This window comes from Stegastes partitus, unplaced genomic scaffold (assembly GCF_000690725.1).
Source record: "Stegastes partitus isolate 25-593 unplaced genomic scaffold, Stegastes_partitus-1.0.2 Scaffold4, whole genome shotgun sequence".
NCBI classification, from domain to species: domain Eukaryota; kingdom Metazoa; phylum Chordata; class Actinopteri; family Pomacentridae; genus Stegastes; species Stegastes partitus.
The window spans coordinates 969,322-983,371 of NW_007577735.1; the positions used below are offsets into that span (position 1 = coordinate 969,322).

The 14,050-nt window shown below is 40.4% G+C and overlaps 1 protein-coding gene across 1 annotated transcript; it reads left to right on the forward strand.

Moving 5' to 3' along the window:
• The first annotated feature begins 266 nt into the window (after nt 1-266).
• Nucleotides 267-11,454, forward strand: nt5dc2 (5'-nucleotidase domain containing 2). The gene is made up of 14 exons (XM_008278428.1): nt 267-706; nt 3,920-4,104; nt 4,192-4,266; nt 4,359-4,414; nt 5,036-5,129; nt 5,977-6,105; nt 7,026-7,086; nt 7,176-7,278; nt 7,378-7,479; nt 7,600-7,681; nt 7,817-7,903; nt 9,629-9,769; nt 10,105-10,169; nt 10,310-11,454. Exons 1-14 carry the CDS (start codon nt 346-348, stop codon nt 10,569-10,571), a joined length of 1,803 nt encoding a protein of 600 aa, XP_008276650.1. The 5' UTR covers nt 267-345; the 3' UTR covers nt 10,572-11,454.
• The last annotated feature ends 2,596 nt before the right edge of the window (nt 11,455-14,050 follow it).

Below are 14,050 nucleotides of genomic sequence, written 5' to 3' on the forward strand. Positions count from 1 at the left end.
GCTCTTTGTCTATTTGCACGGTGTTTATGCAGGTTTATTTTCAGAGCAATATTAAAATCCTTTCCTACATTACGGTATCATCTTTACTGATAAAATGAAACAAGCTGCTCAAAGCGTGCACGTGAAGCAGCTGATTGAATGAGGAAACTTAAAGTAAACACAGTCGTGTGTATTGAATGACAGAGACGAAGATCTCTGGAGTCATGATTGGCTGCAGGAAGTGTGCCTGGATCGGAGGGCTGGCAGCTCGGGGCGGGGCCACATGAGGGATATGTTTTCATCTGTTCTCTTGCCCCAGCCTGCAGAGGCAGCAGCTTCTAGGCGTGTTTACATCGTGTGGCAGAAATGTCTCTGAAGACGGTGGGCGCCACAATAGCTCGCACGTTCTTAGCGAGAGGAAACGGGACTCCCCCTGTTGCTAGATCCCCAAAAGTGAACAGATTTTCCACCTCCTGCTCGCTGTCTGCAGGGAGGCATCAGGGGGAAAGTCATGAACAAATTTCGGACAGGCCGACTGGCGACGCGTCCTCACCCAGCGAGGCGCCTCAAATACGAGCAGCCGGGGACAAAAAGCGAACCAAGGAGCCCGTGGGTGCTCCGGGGGTCCCCGGTGTGAGGAGACGGTCGTTCACCTCCAAGGCTGAGCCCATGGACCAGAGATCCTACCTGTGGGCTCGCTACAGTGACATGAAGCGGCTGGTGCACGGTAAGACCAGGGACCCCTCGTCTTTTTGTCCTGACATAACCCTCCACACGTCACGTCGTGTTTATCCGCGTGGAACTGAAGACAATTTGTACATTTGAGGCTTTCCTTCATCCGCTTTCACGTATCCAAGCCGCACAGATGGCACGTTAATGCTGCTGCTTCTCCTTTGTGCCAAATGCATTTCAGGGAAAAGTTTAGCCAACAGCGAGCGGTTAGAAAAACAGTCAGCAAAGAGAAGTCCGGTTGCATGTCTTCTCCTGCAGTTCCTTTATTTGGCCCTGAAACCCACCCAGCGAATATTCTGCAGAGTACTTTTATGCTTGTGACTAAAACGTGTGTGTTTGCAGGTTTGGTGTGACTATTGCTTCTGTTGGCATCCAGCTGCAATAAGAGAAAACAGATAAAGGTGTTTTGCGTAAAAAGTCCTGTTTTCACTGGTCTCCATGAGATTTTATCTGACCTAAACAGCCACAACGTGCAAATGCACATCTGTGTTAATGGCACAGATATGTCTTTGTGAACATTTAATATTTCTTCAAACAGAATAATTGTGACCAAAGAAGTGTTTGTAGTTTACAGTTTAATCAGGCATCACATTTACTGATCAGTGCTATTCTTTAGTTCCTGATGTAATTATTTGGCATGCTTCTTTTCTTTTATTTTTTTTAAACTTGACTGTAGCAAACATGATTTACAGAAGAGTTTGATATGAAAAAAAAAATAAACGAGTGATCTGTTTTTGTAGTTTCTGCATGCGTTTGAAACGTTTGTTTTGCAGTTTTGTTGTGGTTGCACGTGATTCCATATTTTGGCATTCGGCTGCACGAAGTGAAAACAGATTACGTTGTTCTGCCAAAACCTGGTTGTCCTGCTGTCCAGTTACCACATCTTTGTGTGCTTTTATGTGAGTCAAACAGTCATAACGGGAAAGTCCACATCTGTGGTGCTAGCACAAGTATGTCTTTGTGAAAAGTGAGCATTTCTTCTGAATAATGGTGACCAAAGAGATGTTTGTAGTTTAAAGTGTAATCAGGCATCACATTTACTGATCAATATGATAGTGTTGCTTCTGAAACTGCACCGTAATTTTGTGGTTTGCGGACAAGTTTCATATATAAAATAAAGAAATGATCTTTTTTTTTGCAGTAATCCTACAGACTATTATCCTTAGAATATAACCTTTATTAATGAAATCAAGTCATTCTGATACATTCATAACATTTCAATCACAGTGTAGGGGCTGCAGTCACTTTTTAGCAAGTGTGAAACTGCATTAAAAGTGTCAAACTGTACCTTTAGAACTATTAGAACTGCTAAAAGCAACTGTATTAATTATAATCCAGGGCCAGAGCAGGTATAATAACGCACAGACAGAAGGATATTTGCACCAATGGGTGGTAGTAAATTTGGCACAGCACCTGCAAATGAAAATGCATTGAAACTGGAAGTGTGATCAGACTTGTCATTGTTTATAAAAACATGTGTTCGTGTTCAACCTTGCATGTTTGTGCAAAAAACATGAACATGTCAGAGTTGTTTATTTTGTGTACATGACCCAGCCCTACTTAGTGTGTTATGCAGGATGAGGCATCCGGAGTGTCTGTAAGCAAATAACAGTTTAACTGCATCTAATCACAACTACAAGCCCTGAATTCCAAGTCTTACTTAACTAGAAGTACATAATCAAAATACAGTTAAATTGTCATTTGTAAAAGTGTGTGTTATGCAGCATAATAATATTAAAATAAAATTTTATTTCGAGTGCACCTTTCAAAACTGGAGTTGCAGACTGCTAAACATTAGAATATAGAAAAAAGTAACAATAACACACTGAACGGAGACAGTAAGTCATTAAAGAGTAGTAAAGACAATAAAATACTGAAAAGAACAACAGTAAGACAAACTCTATAAACTGAGCAGTAAGGGCCTAAAACAGTTGAAGCAAGTCCCCTCTTTATTATAAGCCTGGACTGTGGAACTTTGACCAGCGGCTGATTCTCTAAGTGACAGGTCCAGGTGCAGAGCAAAGGGTCAAAACATCTGAGATGTAGGGAGGAGCCAAACCATGTAGACTCTTAGAAGTATTCAGGAGAATCTTAAATTGAATTCTGCATTTAGTGGCCCCCTTCAGCTTTAATATAACAAATGACTGTTGCTAATGCATTACCGCGCAAGCAGTATTTTAATGCTGTAGCTGGTCACACTGAAATTAGGTTTAACTACTTTTTGAGACTATTAGACTGAATTTATAGAAGTGCATCTTAACTCATAAACCAGTCCTATTATATAATGTCAAATCTTATTTTACAAATAAGTATGGCTTCATTCAATTCCACCACAACATATCAGTGTTTCCTGTTTAAACAATGTGCATTTGGTCTTAATATTGAGATGGAAAGTTTTTTTTTTCTCAGTGACTGACTGTGCAACAACAAATTCTTGACGTGCATTGTTTTAATTAAAGCTGGACCACCGGTTAGAATTTCAACATCATTGATCAAGTCTTTTCACTCAGCATGGAAAGAAAGGTGTTTTCAGTAGTGGACTGGCCTGGGGGGAAACACAGCCTCATGGTTGGTGGATGTGTGTCTGCTGCCCAGCTGCAGCCCTCATTCAACTGTCCCAGGACAAAAGGCCATGGCCCACTTTCTCACACAGGTCAATAGTGACACAGTTCTGTGTTCCTACTCCAGTCAGGGCATTAGAGACTGACTCAGGAACAAAATGTAAACTGTTTGTTTAGTCAGTGTGCATGTGGTAGCTGTGTGGTTGCAGCAATCAAAATAGTGGGTAGATTAAAAAATAGATAACCTCTATTGCAAGACGTAATGACCGCTTTCTCCTCCGTGCGCGTGTATGTCGAATTAGTATGGAGTTTCCCGTACAAAATGTTCTTTTTGGATTCATCAAGTTGAGTCAAGAATTAGTTGACGTCTTAGAACCTCGTTACGCAACCTCCGCTGAGCTTGCCAGCCTCACTGGACTGAAAACAGCAGCAGAGTTATTACTTTCTCCCCTGCGGAAGTGTGTAATCAGTACACTTAATTAAAATAAAAAATACTGATTTATTTCTTTTGTTAAAACTAGCCTGGTTGTGTGAAAGCTCTAATCCCACCCTACCTCAAATGATAAGTTTTATTGTTGCTTAATCATTGTTTTCTGTCTAATTGTTTGATTTAAATGAGGGTTTCCAATCTTTCCTTCCTGCATCAGACCTGATCCCACCAGGTGCATGTAAGTCTCTGAACTCCAATGCCATCTATGCTAACAACGAAGTCGACTTGGCCGAGGTGGACATCTACGGCTTCGACTATGACTACACGCTGGCTCTGTACTCAAACGCCCTCAACACAATGATCTATAACACAGCAAGAGGCTTCCTGATCGAACACTTCAAGGTGTGTTTTACAGTGGTTGTGTCAAATATATTGGCTGTACAGTAGCTTTTTAAATCAGTTCATTAACTTTGTCGTCTTGGTTGACAGTATCCGGAGGGCATCCGCAAATATGACTACATCCCAAACTTTGCTGCTCGGGGTCTTCACTATGATATCCAAAAGGTGTGTTCTTTTAAAATCCTATTTCAGGCTATAAGTGTCTATATTCTTTGTACAGATGATTACAAGTAAAACTATATTTTTCCCTTCTGTAGGGTCTACTCATGAAGATAGATGCCTTCCATTACATTCAGCCTGGAACGGTGTATCGGTAAGACGTTGTTGATGGCTGCAGAATCCGAGTTTCACTTTTAGGCAACACTGAAATGCATTTTTTTGAACAATCTAAAGGTTCGGATCCACCTATGCCATATGGATTGTAATCTGTTGTAGCAATTACAATCAAATATATGTATAAGCAGGCTATTTAACTATGCGTTTGAATATGCTTAATAGATATGCTGAAATATACACACATAGAAGCTAAAATACAATGATGGTGATTATTTAGGAGAGTTAAAACCATATTAATAAACTGTACTGCTGATATATGCATATAAGAAAAAAGCCAGATGGGTCAGTTAGAACTTTTAGACCAGTGATGGATGTTGTTGGGCAGCGTAAAGAATTTTAATTTTAAAATTCGAGTGCAGCTTGTTTCGCTGCTCTCTGTGTGGTGTATAATAAAGTGGACAGAAGATCACCAACTCTGTTTCCTTTTATGCCTTTTCTTAAATGTGTAATAATAATTTAGTGTTGAGCAATTTAGTGAGCATCATAGTCAGATTTAACACCATATCACATCTGCATCCAAACTCTACTTGTGTTGTCTGATACAGTAATGTTCTGCATGCTTTTGTAGCTCTAGTCATTCATTTTTTTTATATTTCAGGGGATTGAGCCCAGTGCCAGACAAGGAGGTCCTTCAGCTCTACGGGGGGACATACCATGTGCCCCTGCAGCAGGACAGCGGTTTCTATGGAAAGGTAAGGAGGAATGCAGCAGAGTTGTGTACAGCAAGATGAATACATCTGGAGAATGTCTATCAGGCATATTCATTCAATAGTGTAATAAATAACTGGAGTAAGTGCCTGACATTGATTACACTTATTGTTCCTTTCTCTCTTTGAAACATGTATTTGATTTGGCACAGATGTCACAGCCCCTCTTAAGACTGCAGACTCAAGAGAATATAATAATCTGATCTGGCCGCTCTCAAACAACTAGTTCAGGGTTTAATCCTGTGCTGTCCGTAGATATTCAAAACATCAAGCTTTGCCTGACTTTGTGATTACACAAATCCCAGTAGTGAATTTTGTAATCTCATTTGTTCCATTGTCGTCATGAGTCAGCTGGAAGGCAATGTTCCAGTCCCTAAAAAGCAGTCAATGAGAACTCTGTGTCCGAACTCTTTTGTTTTTAGCTCTGATTTTCTACAAGGATGCACTCAGTCGGTCACAAAAAGTAGAAATCTCTATTGAGTCTGGCACTCACAAAAGTTACAGTGACATGTTTACCAATTAGGAGCAATTTGGACTCAGACGTTTGGAATCAGGCTGAAATAGTTTTCAGCCCATCAGGTCCTTTAAAGTGCTTCCCTGCAGCAGGAAGTTTCCCTCTTGCTGTTTCCTAATCCTCCTTGAAAAACATTCCAACACAAAGTAGTTTTGGTGTGGCACTAACATCCCTCAGGGAATTGGCTCTTTTCAGGAGGCCTCTTAGTGGGTAGGGGTTGTGCTGTAAATGCTTCCTAATGTGATTTAGAAGTCATTCAAAACACCATTGAGTTAACAGAAGTGATTAACAGGCATTAACATGCATTTTTTTACACAGGGACCAAAGGTGAAGCAGTTCATGGACATCTTCTCCATTCCTGAGATGACTCTCATGGCTGTGGCCAATGATTTCTTTATCACCAATGACATTGAATATGATCCAGTTCACCTCTTCAAGGACGTCTCTGTGAGTTTGCCCCCTGACTCGCTGTATTACATGTCTGTTTATGAAGTTCAGACCTCACCCTGTAGCTCACACTGGGAAACATAGTTATTTAGTGTGTTTGACTGTTTAAATGTACTGTGATTCCTCAGCTGGAAGCTCTGGAATCTGCTGACTGTAGGAAATGTTGGCAGTGAACTCATCTGGGTAGAGCAAAGAACAATATCTGCTTTGCCTTTTGTCCTGAGGTGCGAGAGTTTTCAGTTACAGGCGCACCCACTTCATCTTCATATTTCCAGAATAATAAACTGGCACACGAACTGACAGGTTCTTAAAAAGCCCAACCTATGCACATTTACAAATTTATAATTTCATTTTTTAGGTCTGCTATGTTTATATGCCTTAATATTAAAATAACACATTTTTTTCTCATGCTGGTAAGTTCTGGAGCACCTCTTTTTACCCTCTGTTTGAAAACACTTCGTTTTAAGCCCCTGTCTCTTTAAGACCCTACTTCTGAAAAGCTTAGTCTGCTCTAATTGGTCAATTGGTCAGTATAGCTACGTACCGTAACCCCAATAAATGTGGCTCTACTAAGAAAATAATGACGGACTGTGAGAAAGCTGCTCCTCCTTTACTTGAATGGCAAGCGAAGCAGGTGCTATGAAAATGTGTTACATGGTGATGTAAATGAGTAATGATGAGATGGACTATGTCAGTTTGTGGATCTTGAAAATGCACAAACAGGTCACACAACACACTAAACAAAAGCAAAAAAACTAACTAATGTTGATTGTTTTCAAAGTGCTGGACCTTTTCTTCTTTTGTGACAGTAGCTCAGATTTATCTCCCAGTTGGAAATACTCTCTCTAGATTAAAGAGATTACCCTGCAATTCTTCAACATGTTGTGAAAAACATTAACACCTTTATTTTTAATCCTCAGGAAGCAATTGGTATGGTTCACCTCAAAGGCTACATGTACAAATGGGTCATGCAAGATCTCGGTAAGAATTCCTTTTAAAGTTTTCCTGCACATTTCCTGCACATATGACAGTTACTGTGTATTACTGGCTCGTTTTCCTTTGCTTTACAGATAATTTCATTCTGAGAGGAGAAGAGACCGATGCTGTTTTGCATCGACTGGTCAATCATGGAAAGAAACTGTTCCTCATCACCAACAGTCCCTTCAGCTTTGTGTAAGTGTTAGTTACTAAAGCTCCCTGACTGCAGGAGTTCACTTTGACTCATAATCATCTGTTGCAAATGATTACATTAGGTTTTTTTCCTGTATGCAGGGATAAAGGAATGACACACATGGTGGGAAAAAACTGGAGAGACTTCTTTGATGTTGTCATCGTGCAGGCAGACAAACCTCACTTCTTCACCGATTGTATCAAGTGTGTAACTGTTTGCAGTAATTCGTGCACGGCCTTGTCATTACACACAATAAAGTCACTTTAGGTTTTAATTTCGGAAAGTGATCTTGGCAGTATGTTTCACAATTGTTACTCTTGCAGACCTTTCAGACGCTTGGATGGTAACGGAGACCAGCAGTGGGAAAAGATTACCAGCCTGGACAAAGGACAGATTTACAAACAGGTCAGTTATATTTCAGGCTGTTGTCTAACTCCCTTGAAGACTTCGTTGCCTGTGGTCATTTGCTTAGTTGGACTTCTCTTCCAGGATGTGTCTTTACATGTTGTAAATGATACGTGTTTTCACTTGTTGTTTCAGGGAAACTTGTTTGACTTCCTCAGACTGACCGGCTGGCGAGGATCAAAGGTTCTTTACTTTGGAGACCATCTTTATAGTGACTTGGCTGTAAGTACAAAAGGGTCCACATTCTGACTGACTCTTTGTGGTTTTGTGATTGAGATACTGCTCTTGTGTTACATTTATCGGAAGTCTTCAGCATATATTAAAGCAAAGTGGAATTTATTTCAGGAAATGTTGATTTTTAGCCTTGTTAATAGGCATTAATGTTCAGGCACAACTGGTGGGGATGCTGTGATTTGTTGTACATAAGAACACATTACCAGAAACCCGCTATCTCCACCGACAGCACAGCTCTGAAAACCCAGCGTGGCAGTTGGGTGCGGTCAGAGGGGCTTTAGACTGAACATTTCCAACACTAGATGGCAGTACAAGCTGCCTGATGTTGCTTCAGAGACACAGAAAGAATGCTTTGGGTAACTGTGCACTGTGAAGGTTTATAGGAACAATAACAACTGAAGCATGGACATTTTTTAAGTTTTGTTTTTGTGTCTAAACAGCAAAGAAAGCAAAACATGATAGCGTGTGTTGGACCTTTCAAACACATGCAATTCAATGTGCTTCACACAAGGCAAGCACACAAAATCAGATAAATTAAAACAGAGTGAGGTTTAACATTCTGCACCTCAAGCACTTACTAGGTGTCTTTTGCTCCTGTTACATTTTTTACTGTGTAAAAATGTCAATGTAGGTTAATTTTTCACTGCTTTATAGAGTCATGCCCCTCTATGGAAACGTCACAACCATGGTTAGAGGTCTTTTTTGCAGTATAAAAGTCCTGATGCCATAAGTTCTAAACAATGAAAAATGACTGATTTAACAAAATTTAAAAACCTGGAATCAACATTTTTTGAAGTGCCCACAATTGTCACCAATACTAGAAAAAAGGTGTACATATGTCACTACTGACATTTTGAAATAGTTTCTATGCTTGTCTCCTGTCCGTGTAAACACAACCTGGCTTCAACCCAGATTCAGCCAAATAGTCCCTGAATTGCTATGTGACTGTTAGTCACAGCCAAATGAATCGAAGTGAATGGCTTCTTGGTCGTGTCAAGTAACACGATAACTTTTCATTTTTTACTGGACCTGCTTACTGCAAATGGTTTATTTTTTTATAAGTTTTTGAATGAGACATGTAAACTAAAGTGATTTTGATGAGTTCATGGAATGTTGAAAATCTACCAGTTACAATTACAGTTTGTGGCTCTAATAAATTGTGTAATTTTTATGATATTTTTAAAAGAATAACAGGCCATTCAAACACACCCACAGGTTAAATATATATTCATGTCTACAATAAATAAAAAATTGACAAAATGATAGTCATCAGAAATACAGTTCAACATCATAAACTGTAGGAAGATATAATCTCCCAAACTCAGTGAAGGGAATTAAATAGCAATAGAGAAAAAAACAAGTTGTGCACAACATTGCAGCTAAAAGCAGCTTCACAGTGTGAGGTTTTGACTTGAAGTACCACCAGCTCCTGACTTCTTCCTAAAGATCTACTGGGTTTGTAACTTTCAAGCAGATTAGAAATTGAAAGCAGCAGCAACACATGAAAATCTAACTGGAAGCAACAGTTTCACTCATAAAATAAAGATATCCACACATCCAACTGTGTTTATGCATCCCATCTTAGGAGCCAGATGTTTTGCTGTGCTGTTGTCTGTTAAATAAAGATACTGAATGTCTATGGGTCCCTCCAGGATACGAGAATTCTTTGCAACTGCTACAACTTAATCAAAACAATTGTACCATTTGTTGCAGGACCTGACGTTGCGACACGGCTGGCGTACAGCAGCCATAGTGCCTGAGCTGGAGCATGAAACCAAAGTGGTTAGCACCGACAAATATTCCCTGAACCTCACCTGGCTGCAAGCTTTAACCGGTTTGATGGAGCGCCTGCAGGTAAGAAGTTAATCCCTCGATTGTTTCACTGCCCCAACCTACAATACAGGCTGTTTACCTTAGAGTTCTTAACTGATGTGATCACAAAATGTATGCAAAGAAGTGTCCAGTTTCACAAGCTGTTTGGTAGTGCATGTAACTTCTGTCTACAAGCCCCTCTTGTCTTGTGATTGTGTAACTGTGTGAATGAAATGCAGAGAGGCCACGTTTTCACTCTGGTCCAGAACAAAGAATACAATTTGTGTGTGTGTTCTTGCCTTTGAACTGAGAATGAGATTATTTTTTGTTCATTCACATAGACCTAAATTTGATCATTCTATTCCTTACTATCTTAGACGCACCGAGATGCAGAGTCTAAACAGGTTTTTGTGGAATGGCAGAAGGAAAGAGAAGAACTCACGTGAGTCTTGACGTCTTCAGCTCACAGTGAACTCAGTGCCTTTGCTAGTTCTGCTTAGCTGCAACTTCTTTCACAGCTGCTTATATGAATGCATATGCACCTTATGCGACACTAAGTTTTTCTCCAACTTTTTTACACAGGGCGATGACAAAGAACCTGTTCAACCCTCAGTTCGGCAGCATCTTCCGAACGTGTCACAACCCCACCTACTTCTCCAGACGTCTGAGCCGTTTCTCAGACCTCTACATGGCCTCTCTGAGCTGCCTTTTGAATTATGACCTCTCGTACACTTTCTACCCTCGCCGCACACCTCTGCAGCACGAAGCCCCTCTGTGGATGGATCAGCTTTGCACAGGCTGCATGAAGACGCCGTTTCTGGAGGAGATGTCTCACATACGATGAGAGAATCAGAGGATGAGAGCTGTGCTCTCCTGAGATAGGATTTCACATTTTAGGACTGGCAAACACTTGAGATAGCCTGAGGTTATCTTCCATACAGAAATGTTTCTTTTTATCTAAGAAGGTGCAGCACAATTCTCTCTACAGGACACAGTTCAGCAGAGTGAAGACTTTCCCATTGAGCTCACCAGAGGGTGCTATAGATCCAGCAGCCAGCATGTAAACATGTACTGCAGGGCTGACAGACAGGTTTCTGCCGAAATAAAGCTATGGAATACTGGGCTGCAATCGCACAATTTAAACAAATAAAGGACTAAAATCTTTTCGAAATATGTGTCTTATTACTGTTCCTATACTGTATGCTACATATTATGTAACTGTGGATTACAGTGATGCATGTTAATTCAGGATGACTGGATCAATGGTTTTACACACAGATTTGAAGCTCATGTAGTGAGGTGTGTGTGTACAATATGGTCTCTCTGATAAATATCTTGCATTTATTTAATTGGTCGTTTGGTTGCTAGGCAGCGCAGCATCCATTCATCACCACCGTAGTCGGCATCACAAATTCTTTCACTTCCAGCCGCCCGCCTGAACGCAACAGCAAAGGTACTGTACTCTGTCTGCTATGCTATGGGGTCTGTACAGTAAAATGTGTAAATGTTGTTGTTATTGTGTGTCAGAGGTTTCAGCTGAATTCTACCAGCTGGAAGAAGCTGGTGTGGCGGTGTAAGTTTTATCGTGCTGTCCCGTCCAGGAATCGGTGGTGTAGCTGCTGTTTGTTACTACCGTTTTAATGCAATGTACGGTTGTTGTGATATAAATACATGCTGTATTTTAATGCAGGTAATTATTAATAAAGACTCGCATTAAGCTACTCAAATTGGTGTTTTTTTTCTTTCCCCGAGGCAGAAGCGTCCAAAAGTTTGTTTTTAAGAAAGACGCCATTTTAACAAAACCGTTTCATATAAGTTTACTTCAGATATTTAGACTGTGGGCTGGGTCATTTGTGAAGCTGGTGTAGTTTTTCGAGCGTTGTTGGAGAGTTTTTTCCGAGACCAATAGTCGAGCCTCATTTTATTGTGACCTGAAAGCAGAAGACACTGCAGATAAATGTGTCCCATGTCGCCATTTTTCACCTTGTCAAGAACAGAAAGCCCACGAGACTTAGGTTAGATAACAGCAGGATAGTGAAGGTTTATCACTATATTAGCATATTGTCATATTTGAGAAAGCTCATGTCTAATTAAAACACAACTATTCCATTTTTAAATAATTGAACTGCTTTAAAAGTTAGTTTTATGTAATTTAATTGTTCATTCAGTTAAAAGTGTTTATGTTAAAATACATTTTCTAAAAGTCTTAATTTGATAATACCATTTCCCCAATTACATTTTATTTCATAATGTCACTTTTCATGCCAGTTTCTGCAGCTGTGCCTTCAGGTTATTGCATCCTAAACACCTTATTTGACATTTCCTTATTAATTGCACCGCAGCATGTCTGATCCAGGTTTATAGATTAATGTAACATTTGATGACAGAATTACATCCTGGCAGGCTATTGATCCATCTGTGGTTTGCTTTTCCTTGTGAGATGTCAAACCAGGACGTCGTGTTTTCCTCTGTGAAGCCCTGAGTGTGTGTTGTTTGACCCTCCAGCATGAGTAATAGACTGCATCTTCCTGCACATCACCATCTCTTTTGGCTGACTGCTTGTTGGGCTGCATATTCCATGCAGTGTTGAGTTCTCTTTGGGGTGTGTGTGTGTGTGTGTGTTTATATATATATGGATGGATCTTTTGTGTGTGTGTATAACTTCACCCCTTGGCAGATTTGAGAATCCTGAGTGCGAGGCTACAGGTCTCCGTGGTTTCATGTTTTGTTCCATTGTGTGCTGGGAAAATTAGGCTGGAAAAGCACTGGAGCACTGTAACAGTATCACATTCGCATCAAGAAACATAGCATTTGACCTACTTTGGGTTGTGCAAGATGAAGCTACGCAAGGAAAAGTGAAGATTCAGAGCTTTAAGGGGTAGATTTGGTGCCTGTTTATTCTTTACAAACTTTGAGGACTGCATTGCAAAAAAAAAAGTAGAAATCGTATCAATCACATACCCCGACAGCAGTGGTGACTAACGAGCATTTAGCAGTTTTCATTGTAAAACCTATCATAAAGACAAATGTGCTGCAGCTATAAATGCTGCCATGTTTGTTTACTGAACACCACATGTGATCTTTAGTGGTGCATCTGTGTTTCTGCAGGGCTGACTGGTGTTTCGGTTTATTTCATGGCTCCGTGCCTTTGGTGCACAAGTCTGCATCTGAGCTGCAGACGCTGCCAGCACAAGCTTTTTCATGTCAGCTGACCTCTTCTACATGTGATGCATTTGGAATCAGGCAATAAAGCATGAAGCGGAGCAAGAATTAATACATTTAACAAATGCTGTCTTTATTATGTGCTGTAATACAGATCTGATTCTGCTGACAGAGAAACCTCCATGGGACAGTCCTTCAAAGGGAATGATTGCACAGATTTTAGTTTCTAAAATCAGACTCTCCTCTGCCGCTGAGCTTTACCCGCCCCGCTTTTGCAACACTTTATCCTTCTGTGCCTCCATTCTGCATTTTACCAGCTACACCGCTCCTCCTGTTCCATTTCTTCATCATTATCTCGCTCCAACATATTCTCACCTGTAAATCTTTCTGTTCCCTTCCATGTTCAAACCAGCCTTTCTTCATTTCCCTACGTTTCCAGCTGAGTGCCTCTGTGTCTGTCACTACACTAGTCATGGGAAGCTGTGCACTCAGGTTTCTTTACTCTGGCAGCCAGTCCCTCCATGCAGCAGCCTTTTCTATTATTAAATGTAACGGGACCTTTACTTTAACAGCTTACTGTAGGAAGATTTTCCCAGTTGCAGATGATATTCCATCCTTCTGTCTTGCAACACTAAAACAGAAAGAGAAACCCTGCAGAGAAAACACAGACTTGCACAGTTTGTTTGACTGTATTGTCGTTCTTGTTTTTTTGGCAAAGCGTTATAAAACCACAACAGATTTGTTAATTCATGAGGTTTGCATTCCTGATAACCAACAAAAAATAAACAAGCAGATGGGCTCGGCTTGCTGAATTTGGAAATCCTAGTTTCTGTTACAGAGGCTGGGAGGATGAGTAGTGCAGAGAGGCCTCCAGGCAGCAACCTAATTGGCCCCTGCCAAAGTCCTGGAGCGGAGCAGTTTGAAGTCACTGTTGTGTAATCATGAATCACATCTCACATGATAGGCAATTAATCTGTAATGAATGAGGTTAAATCACCATTAGCCCCAAAAAGCTTTTGTGTCTGTTTTGTTGTTGGGGCTTTATTAATTCAATAACATAACATACTCTAAGAGATTTTCCACATAGAGGAAACAGTCATGTAATGCACTGGTACAAATGTGTGTATTTACTGTATATAAGTTACAGATATTTCTGTACAT

Bases quoted from the DNA above. Each gene is read 5' to 3' on its own strand.
- nt5dc2 (XM_008278428.1), top strand. From the start codon at position 346: ATGTCTCTGAAGACGGTGGGCGCCACAATAGCTCGCACGTTCTTAGCG. The intron at 9,770-10,104 runs GTAAGAAGTTAA...TTACTATCTTAG, and splicing joins GTTTGATGGAGCGCCTGCAG to ACGCACCGAGATGCAGAGTC. The intron at 10,170-10,309 runs GTGAGTCTTGAC...TTTTTTACACAG, and splicing joins AAGGAAAGAGAAGAACTCAC to GGCGATGACAAAGAACCTGT.